At 40.7% G+C, this 18073-nt stretch overlaps 1 protein-coding gene across 9 annotated transcripts in view; it reads left to right on the top strand.

Moving 5' to 3' along the window:
- Positions 1-307: 307 nt before the first annotated feature.
- Positions 308-18073, top strand: part of STAU1 (staufen double-stranded RNA binding protein 1) — a 54422-nt gene continuing 36656 nt past the window's right edge. For 2 of the 9 annotated variants that reach the window (XM_079127031.1, XM_079127029.1), the window contains exons 1-3: positions 1026-1164; positions 10826-10895; positions 16979-17267. In XM_079127031.1, the coding sequence (XP_078983157.1) occupies positions 17063-17267 (205 nt within the window). In that variant the 5' untranslated portion in view covers positions 1026-1164; positions 10826-10895; positions 16979-17062. Of the gene's footprint in view, positions 362-922; positions 1165-10825; positions 10896-16978; positions 17268-17421; positions 17558-18073 lie in introns of those variants that run through there. The other 7 variants (XM_079127032.1, XM_079127034.1, XM_079127028.1 and 4 more) reach the window with 5 other exon arrangements.

The raw sequence follows: 18073 nt of genomic DNA, 5'->3' as shown, positions 1-18073 counted from the left end.
TCAGAGAAAGGAGTCCTTTAAGACTTGGATAGCCTTCAGAACATTTTTTGGAGGGCTTTGGCCACAGTCTCTTAAGTTATAAATTTATAGAGAGCCAATTATATTTACTTGGCAAGGAAGACTGAGCAATAGATTGAGAGATACTGAAAGAGATGGAACTCTGGGCCTTGCACATGCTAACTAAGCACACGCTCCACCTCGGAGCTGCGTTCCAGCCCTGGATTTTATTTAACAGTGAAGACAGACCCAAGGGAAACGGAGAGGGATCACGTGACCCGCAGCTCCTCGTCCAGTTTCCCGGACCTCTCACAACCCGTGCGTCTCCTAGAGCTCCGAGGGCCCCCACCTCCACCAGCCTCCCGTAAGAGTGCTGCTAAAAAGCACCGAGTTTATCTCGGGTGGGCGAAAGCAATGGCAAGCGGGTACTTCCGCCTTTTGTCACAGTCGCAGCTGCTGATTTTATTTACGAAGCTTCCCCGCTAGAACGGAAGCTCCACGAGGGCAGGGATCTTTGTCCGGTCTCTCCAGTCTCAGTTCTTCGAGCGGTGCCGTCCTAAGACATAACAGACGTTTAATAAACTGGATAGAAGGCGGAAGGAAGGATTGGGAGCGGAGAGAAACGGCTGAGAAGGGAGAAGAGGGCTGAAAGAAAGACGGAAGGAAGCAGGAAGCGCGAGGGACGGAGCGAGGCCCGCGGTCCAGGCCGCGATTCGGGTTCCACCGGCAGCGCGCGACTCCCACAGGGACTACAACTCCCAGCAGGCTCCGCGGGTCGCCCTTCCGTCCCTGCGGCTCCCGGCACGCCATGTAAACGCAGGCTCCGCGCAATGCCCGCCGGGACTTGTGGTTCCGGCCAAGGGTGGGGGTGGGGCCGGGCATGGAGGCGGGCGGGGGCCGGGGGCGTGCGCCGGCCCCTCCCCCGTCACTTCCTGCCGGGCTGCGGGCGCCCGAGCGGCTCTTCAGCGTTTGCGCCGGCGGCCGCCGCGTCTCTCTCGGCTCCCCCTTCCTTTGACCCCCGGCCCGGCGGCGCCCGCCTCCTCCGCGGCCACTCCGCCTCTTCCCTCCCTCCGTCCCTTCCTCCTCTCCCTCTTCCTTCCTCCTTCCCCTCCTCGCCGCCGCCGCCCAGGACCGCCGGCCGGGGGACGAGCTCGGGGCAGCAGCCAGGTGAGGCGGCCGGGCCTGGCGGGGCCCGCGCGGGCGCCGCGGCCGCGGGGCGGTGGGCGGCGGGTGGGCTAGGCCTCGGCGGGCCGCGCGCCCGGCCCTCCCCAGGCGCGTCCCCGCCCGCGGGGCCTTCCCGGAGGAGGCGGGTCCTGCTGCGCCCCCCGCCCGGCGCCCTCGCTCCTCCACCCCGGCCCGGGCCAGAAACAGGTGCCGCGGCCGCCTCTGCTCCCGCGGCGCGCGCCGGGAGGCCGAAGTTGCCCCGGCGGGGTCCCCGCCTCGAGGCCCGGCCCGCCGCGCAGACCTCCCGGCCCGGGCCGGCGGCGCAGGGGTGCACGCTGCCCGCCGTCCAGCGGGAGCAGAGGCAGCACGGAGAACTCTGCCTGGTCGGAAGAGGGGCTCTCGCCGTCGCCGCCCCTCAGGGCTGTTCGGGCAGCGAGATGGGCGGGTAAGGCGCTTATCAGTGCCGGAGCCACAGCGCGTCCCGTCCACCGCCCGCCGGTCGAGAGCGCGGTCGGGGCGGCGGGGACCCAGGCGGCCCACCTGCACGTTGGGTCCGGAGGCAGAGCTGCGCCGCTTGCCCACCCCGCGCCCGGGCTTTGTGTTGTGCTCGCCTCTGAAAGGGGCTCCCGCTGGGCTGGGACGCTGTGGGGCCGCCGTCGGTGCAAGGTGGACGCCGCTGTTGGTCTTCCGTCGGGCCGACCGGCACGTCCAGCTCCGCTGGAAGGGCGACTGCCCCTGCTTTCTGCCATCGCCCAACTTCTCGTCATCCCGTTTCTGGGAAAGTTGCTGGCAGAAGCTTCCCTGGAGTTCAGCAGACCTTTGCGGGCACTTGCTGTGGTCAGGCTCCGGGGGCAGAGTGCCCTTCGGTGCGCTAGGTGTCCACGTCTCGCCTCGTAAGCCGCGGCTTCGCCGTGATTGCTGCCGCGATCGCCTCGGAGCCCTCGCCCCTTCTCCCCGTCTCCTTGCTGGCGTGGAAGTTTTCTTCCGCTCGGCAGAAGCGCGCGAGTGGCGTGTGCTGCCCCTGCTGTTGGGGACCTTCCTGGGGCTGCTCTTCCCTGCTGCTTACAGCTTTCATCGTCGAGAGGGTGGTGGACATAGCCCTGGACGAAGTTTTGTTTGATTTTGGTCTTTAAAGAATCTGTGCTTACCAAAGGTAGATTACATGGCTACTTGTTGAAGTAAAAACTAAAAATACAGTTGGAGCACAGAGGGGGGCGTCTGGTCATCATAGTGACAGGTGGGAAGTAAGTACACCGCTGCATAGGTGTGCATGTTCAGAGTTGCCGGGAGGGTAACAGTGTGTGTGCGCTGCCGAGTGATTTTATACCTTAGGATTGTTTTAGGCAGTAAATTTCCTTGGTGAACTCAGACTGGTTTTACACTCATCTCTTAACGATTCTGTGTCCTCTGTTTTGTGACATTTTCCTAAAATTTTCTGACAGTCGGGAAATAATTTCTAGTTTAAAATCATTTTTCTAGTCTGAAATCGTTGTTTAAATGACTCCCCCAGTCCCCATCTCATTACTGGGGATTGAACCTAGGGGTGCTGAACTAAATCCACAGTCTTTTTTGTTTTTTTTTTTTTTTTTCCCATTTTATTCTGAGACAGAGTCTAGCTCAGTTGCCCAGGCTGACTCCGAGCTTGCCATTTTCCTGCCTTAGCTTCTGACTGGCTGAGATTACAACTTTGTGATGCTTCTCCTTTGCTTGAATTGCTTTTTTAAAAAAATTCTTTTAGTTGTCAATGAATCTCTATTTTACTTATTTAAATGTGGTGTGAGAATTGAACCCAGTGCGTTACACATGCCAGGCAAGTGCTCTTCCACCAAGCCCCAGCTTTCGAATGGCTTTTTAACACCTAAACAGACAACTGAAGCTAATCTCCTGCCATATTTGTGAATTATAGTAGTGCAAGGGAACTGGTATTTTAATAGCACAGTGTATACCTTAAAAACTTTCAAAAAATCTTTTTTATTATGGAAAATATACAAAAGTCAAATAGTATGGAGGACTAATGTATTTGTCACTCAACTTGACAATTGTTAACTCATAACTAATGAGTCTTGTTTCCTGTTGTGCTCCTTCCCCTAAACTGGATTATTTTGAAACATCCTAACACGTTTTACAAATATGAATGATTTTGACTTTTACCAAATTGCTCCAGCTGTCAACCTTTCACAAAATTTAGTATTCTGGTGGTTCTTATTTATTTATTTTGTTGGAATCCTCATCTCAGTTTATATGTGATTACTGTACAGCTGAGTCCGCTTTCAATTCAGGGCTTTCTCCTTCTCAGACATCCAGAATTTGGCTTTTTGTTGTACAAAAGCAACACTTCTTGAGCTGTTCATGACTGAAAAAGCAATCAGAAATAGATTCATCCAATTCTTTTTTGGTGGAGACCTATGTGTTAAACCACTTTAAAAAGAGAATAGCTTTGTCACAAACTACAATTAATAATTCATAATGAAAACTTGCAGTTTCTTTGTAGTAGTTGTGTAAATATATTGCTTTTACCTTAGGTTAAATGTTTAGCAGAGGATAATTGATTTAAAATTCTTTTGTTTTAGAATTGTTTCCCAAAGTTTCCCCATCTGCGTAATTTACAAACAACAAATTTACTAAGTATAAATGAAACCTTAGTTTTTGTGACTAGTATGAAATCATAGCATAGGTGTTCATATTTTCTTTGTGTTTTTTATACTTCCTTGTTCATATTTTCTTGTCTTAGAATGGTAGTTGACAAGAATATGATAAATGTTTGCCATTGTTACTTAATTAAAAAATTTCTTGTTGTTAAGAGTTTCTAGCATTTAGACCTGTAGTATTGTTATTTCAGTTCTGTATGTTTACTTTTGTAAAAAATTTGTTGTTGATGAACCTTTATTTATTTATTTGTATGCAGTGCTGAGAATCGAACCCACTGCCTTGCACATGCTAGGCAAGCACTTTACCACTGAGCCACAATCCCAGCCTTCTGTATGTTTACTTTTGAGCTTGATTAGTTACAGAGGAAATGTTATACATTATGGTTTAGTTATTACAACCTGGGAGGTGGTGAGGGCTTTGACTCTTAGAATTAATTTAGGATAAAGCCCGATTTAATATCCAGAAAGGACATAAAACATTTAAAAAACTTGTTTAAGCTTGGACTTAAACTTTTAAGTATTTAGAATTGTTACCATAAATACAGTCTCTTCAGAATAAATTGCTCTCTTTTTAAGATTCAGCCAGAAAGCCCATTTATATACAGATTATTTTAAGTTTAGAAGTGAACATGAGTCATGGAACATTTTCCCTCATTTTTGAAGGAACCATCAGTATTATTCTGGTGTAATCACAAAACTGCTTCTTTATCCAGAGTTGCCCCCAATAAGACAGTACAGATTTTTTTTTATATATATATTTTTAGTTGTTGATGAACCTTTTTAAAATTTTTATTTATTTATGTGTGGTGCTGAGAATCGAATCCAGTGCCTCACGAGTCCTACCACTGAGCCACAACCCCAGCCCCAACAGTGTGGATTTTTAACATAAGTGGCACAACAGAAATCCAGTTTGAAGGTAACTTTCTTTGAGGCCCTTTATTGGGTGGATAAGAGTGAAATTCACCAGCTTAGAGACCAAAGTCACATGAAAAAATGTATCTTTGAGGAATGGTCTAGGCAGTTCCAGAACCTTTATTTCTATAACCTTCCAAACTGGATGGTCTTATTTGTTGTGAATACTTAGTGAAACAAAATTGGTCAATTTGAGGAAATGTAAATTCTTCCTTCTCAGATGAGAGCTCTTGGATTTGCTTTCTTTGCTTTTAGATTGGGATTTTAGAGACTAAAAATGTGTACAGAATTTCATGACAGATTTGTTTGACACTTGACCTATAATAGGTTTTTTTTAAATTGATTTCTGGTTGAAATGCTTCTGGTGTAATTTCTTATGTGAATTTTTGTTTTTTTTTTAATAAAAACTGTCAGAATCAAAGCTGTAGCGTTTATACTGTTCCAAAAAATATAAGTTGTAAGTTAGAGATTGGATCATGAGAAGACATATTCATCGATGTAGTTATTTTCCCCCAAAGTTCTATTATGAAAATTTCAAGCATATACCACAGTTTCCGAAATTTTAATGTTCATGCCTTTAAATACCACCTACTTTCTACCATTCACATTTTACCATACCTCCTTTTACATGTCTCTTCATCTCTTAATACATTAATGCATTTTACTTTTTGATACATTTTAAAGTAAATTGTAACAGCACATGAAATACTTCTGCATGAATATTTGTTACAGTTTTTGTTGTCATTCTTTTTTTTTTTTTTGTGGTGCTGGTGATCCAAACAGGGTTCACTCATGGTAGCCACACACTCTACCACTGAGCTGCATATCAGCTATTACATGTAATTTTAAATTGAGATAGTTCTATAAGTTACTCTAAAAGCCGAGAGCTTTGTTGACTTTTATTTCTAATTTTACTTTAACCCTAGAACTCTGCTTTTAAAGCACATTGTTTATTGAACTTTTGTACCAAGATACTCATCTATAAAGTATTATGAAGCTTAAATCTTGTTGGCCAAATCCTTTGTTCTCACCTACTAAAGAGATAATAGGATTACAAATATATAGCTCTGTTGATCTTATCAAATGCCACTGGATGGATGGCTTGGTTATCTATCTTGTCAACAACTTAATGCTCTGAACTAAAAATGTACTGCAAAGAAAACTAATATTTTAAAAATAGTTAAATGGGAAATAATTTAATTTTTGAGTATTTACATTTCCTTAGTAGTGAATCAGGTTAATGTGAAAGTAATGTTACCAGGTTAGCAGAGGTAGAAACCAAATCTGCTGTTCATTGTATTTTCTGGGATTAAATGTAAAGTTCATCTTTTTTGTTAAAGGCATATATTTAAGGGGCTCCCTCAAAGTGTAATAACTGAAAACAAAAGTGGAAAAATCTACCCAAGAAAGTTATTTGCTTTCAATTAAAAATTAGACTTCTAAGTGTTAAATCTATAATCTCTCTGGCTTCTGTTTAGGAAATAATTTGGGTATAATTTGGGAAAGTAGTGTGAATAACAGTTTATAACAGTAATGTAAGCAAAACTGACCATTTTCTTATATGACAATAGAAGTTTTTATGTCACCTCTCTCAGACTACAAAGACTATGAAATTTATTTAAGGGCCCTGGGGTCTTGCCCCTAAATGGAAGTGATTGTGGAAGGCTAAACCCTCCATAGGTTGCCTCTGGGTTTGATGAGCTGCCGGATTGGTTACCCATTGAGTGGGTTGATTTTAGTCAGCATGTTCTGTTTCCATATAAATTTTTTTTTACAAATAGTATGTAAATAGTAGTATTTGTGGATGTTTATGTGACAGAGAACAGGATTAGTGAATTTGATGGATAATATTTTCTGCAATTTATTGAGCTTTTACCATGTGCCAGGTTAGAATTACAGGGTGGGGGTTATTTGATGCAGAAAAGAAATCAAAAATCAAGTTAGATTTATCTAATATAAAAGCTGCATTTCATTGAGCTCTTCTTTTGTACCAAGGATTGAAGTAGACCCTTTATGTGGTATTTCTAATACTCGGCAAGCATCTTTGCAGAGTAAGAATACTGAGACCCTTGAGAGGCCAAGTGACTGGGCAGAGTCGTGTGCCACCAGGTGTTAGTGGCAGGGCACAGGGTGGTCTGGCTGCAAAGCCAGTGCCCTTTCCATGCAGCCATGCTATCTTTCTGATCATGCTTAGCTGCTTTTATCTAGGATAATCGATTCTGCTTGTCACCAGTGCCACCCTAACTGCCCTGGGATAAATTTTTTTTTCTCCCAGGATGAACTTTGTTCATTAGAACCTTAGGTCAATTTGAAAGGTCTGCTTAGGTAATACTCAGTCTTTTAAATGGGCCCTTTTGTTTGTTGTGTCAAATTAAGATAAAACTTTAAAGCTGATTCACGGTTTGTGTGTGGAAGGGGTTAGAGGTTAATGGGAATGGGGATATTTAACAACTTTGGTTGAAGGATGCTAACTCTCCTAAATTATTATCCTTGAAATTTGAAATTTAAAAATCGTTATTAACTGTAGTCAAGGTTGCTAAGAAAATGTAGTCAAGGTTTTTTTTTTTTTTTTTTTTTTTAATTATTATACTTTGCTTTATTAGAAAAGCATTAGCTAAGTTTCCAATTAACTTTGTAGGGTGTTTGCTGCCCTTTTACTTCCCAGCTGTTTCTAAGATCTAACTCCCAGCTAATGGTGTTTAAGGCAATGTCCTATTTAGTATTGAATTGCTTCCTAAACAGTTTCTCTTTTACTTTCTTTGAAGCGATTATCTCCTGAATCAGAAGTCTCTCTGGTTCTTCACCAGGCATTTGTCCCTTAGGGCTAGTCTTGAAAGTCTGGATCAGTGAAATTAAATCTACTTTTGGTTTTGTCCTTTTTGGAGATGTTGTATGAGATTCCATTCTGTGTTTAACCACAATTGAGGTTACTATGTAGTCTACAGTGATGTTAAGTGTGTCTCATTAATCATAAAAAGGTGTTGGAAATGTGTCTTTTCTGGTGGTGAAGCAAACAGATACTGCTGCTTAAGTTGTTACTATATTGGCTTAAGTTGTTAGTGTATTAACTTTGTGATCTCACTGTCTCCTCTCATTCTCTCACATCTTTCCTTTTTCCAAAGTCCTTGCTTTCTATATATTAAGATTAATTGAGGCATGAATTTTCTATTTTTGCAGATTCTACCCTTATATAAATAGGACCATTGTTGATGCCATTGTGATCTTATGCAGAATGCTAGGCAGTCCTCTGTCCCAAAGAGGATAATTTATATGCAATGAACAGTCTGATTATGCTAGGAAGCCGACATTCTTTGTTGTGCAATTTACCCAACCTGCTCATTGAGGCTCTCTGACCCTTTACCTAGATGACAGTCACATAGAGTTAGGTAAATAGTGTCCTTTTGGTTTGTAGTGGGGTAAACCATCATGGTCTGTAATGTTTAGCTGTGACTACTGCTAGATAGCGATTTCTCTGTTGAGAATTTATTTAAGCACTAAAAAAAGAACAAAATATTTTTGCATGAAGTCCTTTCTAAAATTTGCTACTTTTTTTCTTCGTAGTGTATTTTGAATGTGCTTTATTAGTAACATATCAGTTATGGTGTAACTTAATAAGTAATATTTAATAGCTAACCTTAGTGTGGCATGTCATGGTTTACAAGCATTTCACCTACATTACCAGTTAATCCACCCAGGAATCATGTGATTACTACTTTAGTTACTGTATGAAATTGGTGGTGGTAGCAGCCCTATTATATATATTAAAAAGTTGAGCCTACAGATGTGACTTGTTGAGGTATATTCAGCTGAGTGGTGGAATTGGGAACTAGACTCAGATCCCCTTCAGGCGTCTTCCATTATACCAAGCAGCTGTGTGCTAGCCTGCTCGCCAGTCTTCTAAACTAACAGTTCACAGCCAGGGAGCTTTTATGGTGTTAGGTATCTTTTTCAGTTATGAGGTGACATGTTTTATAAATTATTCGTTACTAATTAGAATGCTACTAGAATTATTTATTTTAAAAATTCGTAGTGGGTTCAAGGTTTTTATTTTTACAGATTCCATGAGGACAGGGACTGTGTCTTATTTGTGCACACCTCTGTCCCCAGAGCCTAGAATAGAGCCTGCAGACAGCAGGTGTTGACAAGAGTAAAGCAGTGAATTCAGTTCACTCTTGCATTCTGGTGTGCCTGACAGGGAACAATGGGCACTGGACTTACCCTGTAATTTTCCTTACCTCTGCCATTGCTTGGAGTAAGTACTACATAGATATTTTGTTAATAATCATGGTTGTTTTGAAATTGATTGGGAGATTTCTAAAAATGGGTTTGCTCATGGACACATACTGTAATACATCAATCTCTGATATAGGGAAAGATGTGTGAGATCAAATGGTTGCAGACCTGTATTTCTTCTCTCACTTTGCTGTTGTTGATGACAATTGTTTTCTTCCCCTTATGTTATGTATGACTCTAGCAGCTGCATTTTCTTTTTTTCTCTTTTTTTTTTTTTTTTTTTTATGGTACCAGAGATTGGACCCAGGGACCCTTAGCCACTGAGCCACATCCCCAGCCTTTTTTATATCTTATTTAGAGACAGGGTCTCATTAAGTTGCATAGGGCCTCTCTAATTGCTGAGGCCGGCTTTGAACTTTCCGTCCTCCTGCTGCTGAGCCCAGCTTCCTGAGCCACTGAGATTACAGACGTGTGCCACTGTGCCTGGCAGCAACTGCATCTTCTAGTCTTAATTTTTTTCTGCTTTGGACTAGAAAACTTGATATGCAAAATTTAAATAATTGCTTGCCATAGTGGGGCTTGGATTAAGGTAAAAGGCTTGTGTTGACTGTGTTCCCTGGTCTTAGGTGTTTGTGTGGGCTCTGAGGCTCTCTTTAGTTCTCTTCATGTCACTTTTGAATAGGAAAGGTTATGGAGTAAGTGTGGGATCTAGATTGGAAAATTGTTAGCACCGATTGGATATGCCTTATCGGACATGCTTGGGAGAAGAAATGTTTCAGATTTCAAGTTTTTGCAATTTTTTCAGACTTAGAGTTGAACTTTCTAATCTGAAACTCTGAAATGCTCTGAAATCTGAAACTTTTTGAGGATATTTTGGATAAAATTGTTTAAGGGTGTTTATCCTGAATAGTATACTGTTTACAAAAGAAAAACCTAAGCTATTAAGATGGAGAACAAATGAGAGCTCACAATTTTATTTCTGAAATAATTTAGACAGCAAGCAGCAACTTTTTATTGTTTGTTAAGCCACAGTGACAGTGAGATTTCCAAAGTGAGCAAAAACGCTTCAGGTGATTAAAAATGCCCAAAGCAACAGGAATTCTGTTACTATTGCCATTTAAAGGGGAGGGGGAGCCTTTAGATAAATCAGACCTGAGAGTTTGAGAATTAAATCTTGTCATTTTATATCCAGTTCTAAAAAAAGATTATGATTTGCATTTACTAAAGATAATGTTTTTCTCATTTTTTTGTGATTTAATTTAATATTACTTATGTGCACAATGCCTTTTGGTAATTTTTCCAGGCAATACATTCCTATTAGCAAACATACGGCAAGGACATGTGAGAATAAAATAGTTATCTGGTAGTTATGGGGGAGCCTCACAAGCTTGAAAATCAGGCTTGTATGGTTGGACAGTGTATGATGTCCAGGTCCTTTAGAAAAAAAAAAAAAAAAAAAAGTGAGGCTGGGGTTATGGCTCAGTGGTCAAGCTCCTCACCTAGTGTGTGTGAAGTGCTGGGTTCGATCCTCAGCACCATGTAAAGATAAATAAATAAAAATAAAGATGTCCACCTACAACTAAAAAAAATAATAAAATAGTTAACGAGGTAGCCATGGCACTCTCATCAGGAAGTAATTGAGACTAAAAGGGGAAAGTTTTGTCTCCCCCTGTACATGTCCCTGCGAAGCACTCTTTACCCTGTTCTCAGGTATTGTGTCTTTTGAAAACTGTGCTGTGTGCTGCAAACCATGACATCATCATACTTTCAGAAATTTTCTTGCTTAGGTTTTCCCCAAACTCAAGCAATATATGTCTTCATTTACAGAAAAAAAGACGTCCCTTGGTAAATTATTGTTTCTTATTTTCCAGGAGTTTCCTAACTACACCACCTCTCAGAACTGAGGAAAAACAACATTGTTCCTGGAACGCCCTCTTTAAGGTACACATAATTTGACTTTATAATTGCAGGCTGGTCTGTTATTGGTGATGCTTTGGAATAAGATCTTCATTAACTTGTTTGGAAAGTGATTTTTAAAGAATTTCTGACTGTAATATTAGAGAAACAGAAGAAATTTTATGTAGTTTTAATTTCTTTTTTAATTCTTGATTTAATTAGAATGTAAATGCAGGAAAAGTTGTTGGCAAGAATGTAAAACCCTCCAGCCAGCACCGCCATATATTTTACACTTACCAGATGAGAGAAGGGACCATTGAAGTTGTCATTGAACATAACTCCTTCAATCATCATCTTGGCCATAGAAGCTTTTGTAGTTTGCTTTCTTTAAAAAAGCCTTTGATTTCTCAGATTGTTCATGTTAAACTTGATTTTCAAACCTGTGGAACTCATTCAACATTGTTTTCTGTTGTGAGATAGGGTTATAAATCAAGCTCCATTTACCATTGGCAGCTTGTGATGATCCAGACCAAAAAAAAAAAAAAAAAGAGTTTTCTTATAAGAAAACTAACAACTAAAGGTGTTCAGGATTTTTTAGTCTTTGTCAGGGCACTGCAGAACACACTATATGTGTTAACCTGCTTGTGTGTGTTAGCACTTTGCCTCTAAGAACCGAAAGCACATCACCAGATTGTGTGTTTGAGATAGGATTGGTAGACATGTTAACCAATTTGGGCCAAAGGAGGAAACTAAATGCAAGGAAATGAGAGAAACAAAGCTCAGTGACTGGATTCACACTCATCACACTGAATTTGTATGATGCTATTCAAAGAAATGTATTATTGAGTCTCAGTATTCCTTCAGTTTGTTAGCTCTCTGATCAGTATAACTGAGGCTTTGTCAAATATCCTATTACAGAGTTCTTTGGGGGAAACTGAGGCATAGGGAAGTGGACTGCCAAGAGGTGGACATAAAATTACCATCTGAGTTGGGAGTGAACTGAATGCCACAACTGCTGTTTGTACTGCTCAACATTGTTGGCTGCTGTTAGCAGCAAGGCTGATTTCTGAGAAACTGAGTCTTAGCACTTGTGGGTTTTGTATGAAGATATTGGTAGATGTTTCTATATAAATGGCACATACAGATAAAATTGTCCTTTTCTGAATGGATAGGTATTCATTTTGGTTGGTTTAAAACGTTTTCCTGTGTTTTTCATAATTTTAGACTTAAAAACCATATTTACAAGAATAAGGTGTTTAAATTTAGTTATTTTTAAGAATATCTTGCTGGGAAGAGGGAGAGGGGAGCTTGATAAGGTTTTAGGGCTAGAATTGAAAATAAGGTTTATGGCTTTTTAGATTGTAGAGATGAATTTTTTTCATTGGAGTATGGCGTTATGGTTTTCTAGGGTAAGCAATCAATAATGAATTCTCTCTTAGTGTTTCTTTAAACAGACCACTCAGTAGTCACATATGTGTGGAAAGAAAATATTCCATTGCCTACTTGGCATTGGACCAAGTGTGAAACAGGGGCCACATTCAGCAACTCATATTAGATACAAAGATCTTAAACAGTCTGGACCGTTTCCAAGTCATTATTTTCAGCTAATTTCATTGTCTTGCAAGTGAGAGTGCCTCCTCAGGAATGATCCTCCTGTGTCTTTCTCTTGAACATCAAGTACATAGTGGTCCTTTTTTTTTTTTTTAAAGTAGTTTGGCCATATTTCTTTTAAATAACTTTTAATTATTTTGTAATTTCACATGCTTGACATTGACCTTAAAGCTGTCGTTTTTGAAAATGATTAGGATGATAGTGGTTGCTGTGCATTTATATTTGTGGCTGTCACAGCTACAGGTGTTTGGGTAATGTTTGGACCCAAAGAATATTTGGGCTGGGGAGAGGGGAAGCAATGGAGGGAAGCGAGCTTGCTTACAGAAAACATAATCATCACATTGCAGCTAAAAAAGTGGGTCAGAAAAGGATCTTGGAAGTAACTGCTGGATGTAGGAAATGATGTGGGTATTTTAGGTGTATTTCAAGGGTTTTGAAAGGATTTTGTATTGTAGGAAAAATGACCAAGTTTCTTAGAATTGGAGCCTCTCAAAAACTAAAAAGTGGATTAATGAATTTATAGTTGGTTCTTTAAAGATCTCTTCTTGTGTCTTGGATGGAAAGTTTACAAGTAGTGCTCGCTTCAGCAACACATATACTAAAATTGGAATGATACTGAGATTAGCATGACCCTTTGCAAGGCTGACACACAGATTTGTGAGGTATTCCATATTTTTGTGTTGGTTTTAAGAAAGCTTTTCTTTGTTTTACAAAAAAAGTTTAACATATAGGTTCTTTTCAGCACTTGGGAATGGACAGTTTGCCATTTGTGGATTCCCATGTAGTAGATGCTTAATAAATTTTTGTTGAATGTTGAATGAATGTGTTCTAAAATTGCATTGGTATTGCGAACGCCCTCACCCTCCCCCAGACTGGGGCTGGAGTCCAGGGCCTCAACTGTGCTTGCCAGGCAAGCCCTTCTGAGCTGCACCCTCGCCTGCTGATGTTTCGTCATGGTGAGGAACTGGAGTGTTCCTTCATGTCTGTGTCTTATGTTACATGAGATTTACTGAAGGACTTCAAGGGGTGATATTTTAATGAAATGTTTGTAGTAATCTTAAAAGGAAGTTTGCCCAGAATCAAAATACCTTCTTTCTTTTTTTTTTTTTTAAATCATGTATTACAAAGGGGAATGACATGTTGATTACATAAAACTGTAGCAACTACATTGTAAGTCATGTGTTAATTCAGTTAACAGTGATTAATGGGAATACTTATGTACCTGTTATTTGAAAGTGAATAAGACTAAGCACTATTGCAGATAGTTTTATAAACTTTCTAAAAGGATCTACTCTGCCTTCTGCATTAAATTACTAACACTGTGTGCTCAGTATGTTTTAGTGATTGTGGATATACTGCTGAGTGAGGAATACTCTTTTGGTGCCTTTTAAGCACATCATGTGTAATTTAAAAAAGGGAGGGTGACTTTGAAGGGATCACTGCCAATATCCCCCTTCCTTACAACCTACAGAAAGCTCTTGATACTTTTGAAATGGTAGCTACCAGCTAAGGTGAGATGGTATTTCTGTGGGGAGATTTTTGTATCTCCAAACCAATGTTAGGACCTAGGTAGTGGGGGGACAGTTTTGGAATTAAGGAGTCTTTTCAAGGAAATACCTACACTTCATCGTTTCGCCCCTCTTAGTGTTGTGGTGCTCATGTGTGCTCCATAAATGTAGGACTGAGAGGAAGTTTTCCTGAGCTGGTGGATAAAGCCCTTCAAACAGGACAGAAATGGCCTGGCTGTGTGGGAGGCAGGAGCCACAACTCAGCACAGGCTTCACAGGCAAAGGCCTTTCCAGCCAGGACTGAAGGATCTTTGTGTTTCAAACTTTTCAACTTCATTTTACTATGTATAAAATATTGTTCTCTAACAAGAGTCTTAATAAAACATTTTGATTTTTTGAGTGAATCTTTACCTGGTGGAAAACAGTCTTTATGGATGTGTAAAGAAAGAGATTGAAGTTTGCATTTATGGGTTTAATCCTCAGGATGGAGTAGTGTTGAGCAACAGGTTCACAGTTTATACAGAAGCAGTGGCCCAAAATTTCCATGATTCCCTGAAGGCTGCTGTGAACTTCATAAATAGCAGTAACTAAGGCTTTCTTTCTTCTTTGAATTAACGTGAGTAAGCAGTATATTTTCCTCATTCACAACTATGATGTCTGTATGTCTGTCCTGACGATTCTGACCCCTCTACCCACTAGATAGGAAGTAGGGGTCCCCTCTCCCAAAACAGGTTGTGACAACCAAAGAATGTCTTCAGACATTGGCAGATGTTTCCCTGGGGGGACAGAATTTCCTCCTTTTGAGAATCACTGCTTTACATTTTCAGGCTTAAATGAGACACATATAAGCGTTAAGTAAGCAATTGACTAAAATTTTATTGCCAAATGAGTACTGCTTGGTGAATTTTACTTTATTTTTTGCAGTGCTAGGAATTGAATCCAGGGCCCTACTCTTCCACTGAGCCTGCTGTTTGGTAAATTTTAGTGTTGGTTGTGTTAAAAATTTGTAATTTATGGGGCTGGGGATATAGCTCAGTTGGTAGAATGCTTGCCTTTCATGCACAGAGCCTGGGGTTCAACCCCCAGCACCATCAAAAAAAATTGTAATTTATTACATACAGTCTCATTGGAGAATTTAAGCATTTTTTGGTAGTAGTTTCTGACTACTTTGTTTCAATCAAATGGAGTTGTGAGCCCTCTCCTCCAGGTCTACTTGCGGGGAACATTTTGGAGGCAGTTTCTTAAATTCTAGAAAACCCACGTATTTATGACTAACTGGAAAAGCTGGCACCAGGCCTGCTTTAGACAGCATTAGCCAAAAAGGATCCCTTTGGGCCCCACCCTTTCTAATTTTAAGTTTCATTCAGAGCCTTAGACCCAGGGCAGAGTTGGTTGCTCCTTCTGGGACGGGGGTAGATGCTGGATTGATTTGCTTGGCTTAATTTCTGACCTTGTGATTTAGGCTCAGTGTTGTGAAGTTGTGAGGTCGCTGTAAGTGATTTTGTTGTTCTTGTTAGTAAATTGTGCTCTCAAGACAGTGGAGAAAGAGTGGGGAAGGGAGAGTGAATGGGTAAGTGAGGTAGAGAGAACTATTTCTTATTTTGGCAGCTGAAGGAGGAAAATGAAACAAGGCCATAGCTGACTTTTAAACCATTCTAGACTTGTTTCTTGACACTGGCAACTTGTATGCTAAGACCATTATCTGGATCGTCAATGTTCCTCCTGTTGTTTTGTTTTAATTATAAAAGTAAACAAGGAACAGCAGCACTGCTGGGGATTTTGGTGACTGAGGTAATGCTGTGCCTTGCCATCCCAAGTCACATTGCAGCTGAGTTTCTTTGGGGCTGTAGTCTTTTTTGCTTCTGGGCAAGAGAGAGTGCCAAGATTCCTGTAGTGACTTACTCGCTCTGCTCATTGATCTCTTTCTAGGGGTCTGGCTTTAAAAAAACATTTTGAGACTTTTTAAAAAGTTACAGTAACAAGCAGTTATTTTGTAATAGAATTTCTAGTTAGTGTGCTGGCTTGACTTTGGTTGATTGTTTTCCTGAAACCTGTCATTTCTGGTCTTCATTTCTCATCGGTTATTTGTGACTTGCTTAAAACAGTCTTCAGCTTTTTGAAGGATGGAGGTGACTATAAGAAGACTGTCCCTATTTTTGACTTGTGAAGAAACTTACATGCACATGGAAATGATGCTTCTTCTAACTTAAAATTAACAAAGTAAACCGTCTCGTGTGTGCGCCACCCCTGGGGCCATAAGAGCCACACCAGCGGTCTGAGTCCATCTCTCTCCTCTTCATCTTCACCACTTTCACTTGTAATAGTTCAAATATTATGGATTGGTCTTTGCTATTCCAATCATTCCTTGTGGATGCAGCAGTTTTCTGGTTTAGGGTCTGTAATTAAATGAGGCCACCTGAAATAAACGGACTAGGAAAACAGAAATGTCTTTATCATCATAAGGAAAAAGAAACAGGGAAAGTGAGAACTTCCTTCCTTCTTTCAGTCAAGTAAAGAAAATGCTCCAAGGGTACCAGTTGGAGCCTGTGGACCTTTGAAAGCAGCATCTACGTTAGCCTGGTAATGGTGTTACTAACCCAGCTTGCTTCCAGTTCCTCAATTTTGAGAGCAGAAACCTTTACCATACCCATATACTATAAAAAAACAAAACAAAACAAACCTCTTCATGCTTTTAAATTTGCACTTTTGAATAGAAGCTGTAGTTTGCAATTCCTAATATTTAATAAGAATTCTACCCTACTGACTCTGTGAAATGAACATGCAGAACATGTGGGTATTATGAATCATTCTAAAAACACTGTAGGAGACACAAAGGGAGACAGTTTGCTGTATACCATGGAGAAACATTTCTAACAAATCTACATACCTACATGCTAAATGGGACTATTTTTATAATTGAGTAGGTAACACCGATTTTGACTGAATATCGGGAATTACATATCTCCTCTATAATTTACCTTTTTATTTTCTTTCCCTTACAACTTTTAGGTAGAACTTTAGACTTCATAGCACTGAATTAACCTGCACTGAAAGCTGTTTACCTGCAGTTGTTCACTTTTGTTGAGAGTGACCATGTCTCAAGTCCAAGTGCAAGTTCAGAACCCATCTGCTGCTCTCTCAGGGAGCCAAATACTGAACAAGAACCAGTCTCTTCTCTCACAGCCTTTGATGAGTATTCCTTCTACTACTAGCTCTCTGCCCTCTGAAAATGCAGGTAGACCTATTCAAAACTCTGCTTTACCCTCTGCATCTATTACATCCACCAGTGCAGCTGCAGGTAAGCTTGTGAATCCAAGTGTCTTCTGTTTCAAATGTTTTCTCAGCTTGTTTTCTAATCTGTTAAGTAGGTTGCAGGTGTAGGTAGGGCTCATATTTACCATCAAGGAGCAGAAGAGAGGATAACCAACCATGTTTCTGTATCCCTGATCTAGAACACTGATTGTGTGTGGGGTTGATGGAAGCCTCACGCTGACAGATCATTTGTGTTGTGAGAAAGAGAATTGGAAGTGGCTCAGACTGTAACGCCAGGTCTGTTATAAAGTAGTGGTTGAAAGAAAGAATTGAATAGTAAGTACCACTTTGGACAGTCATTGTTCCATGGGAAAATTTTGCTTTTATTATTTCCCATAACTGACAATTCTTGTTTGTGTAAGCCTCCATTTTTATGCCTATACGATTTTATCCCAAGCAAGGGCAGTCAGATTTACTGGAAGGCAAAAGAGTGCATTGGCATTTGTTGATTTTTATTTTGAACAAGTGAGTTTAATCTGGGAGGTTCCAGAGGCAGTTCAGAAACCATAGTTGGATCAATTAGAAATGGAATAAAGAAGGAGAAATTAAAAAACAAAACAAAACAAATATATTTAAATTATTAGGAAATTGAAAATGAACTAAAGAAAAGACTCAACACTTGGGGAGAAAAACCTAAAAATGACATTATACCCCACCTCCCCTTGCAAAGTGACAAGCCCAGTCAAAGAAGTGAGGAATCAGTATGGCATCTCCATACCAGAGTCACCTTACAGCAAATTCTCAACCCCCGCCCTGTACCTGGCAGCTTTCCTTGGATTTTCTCCTTTGTTC

This window comes from Sciurus vulgaris (assembly GCF_902686455.1).
Source record: "Sciurus vulgaris genome assembly, chromosome: 2".
Lineage (NCBI taxonomy): Eukaryota > Metazoa > Chordata > Mammalia > Rodentia > Sciuridae > Sciurus > Sciurus vulgaris.
This window is presented reverse-complemented; position numbering and strand designations above follow the sequence as displayed.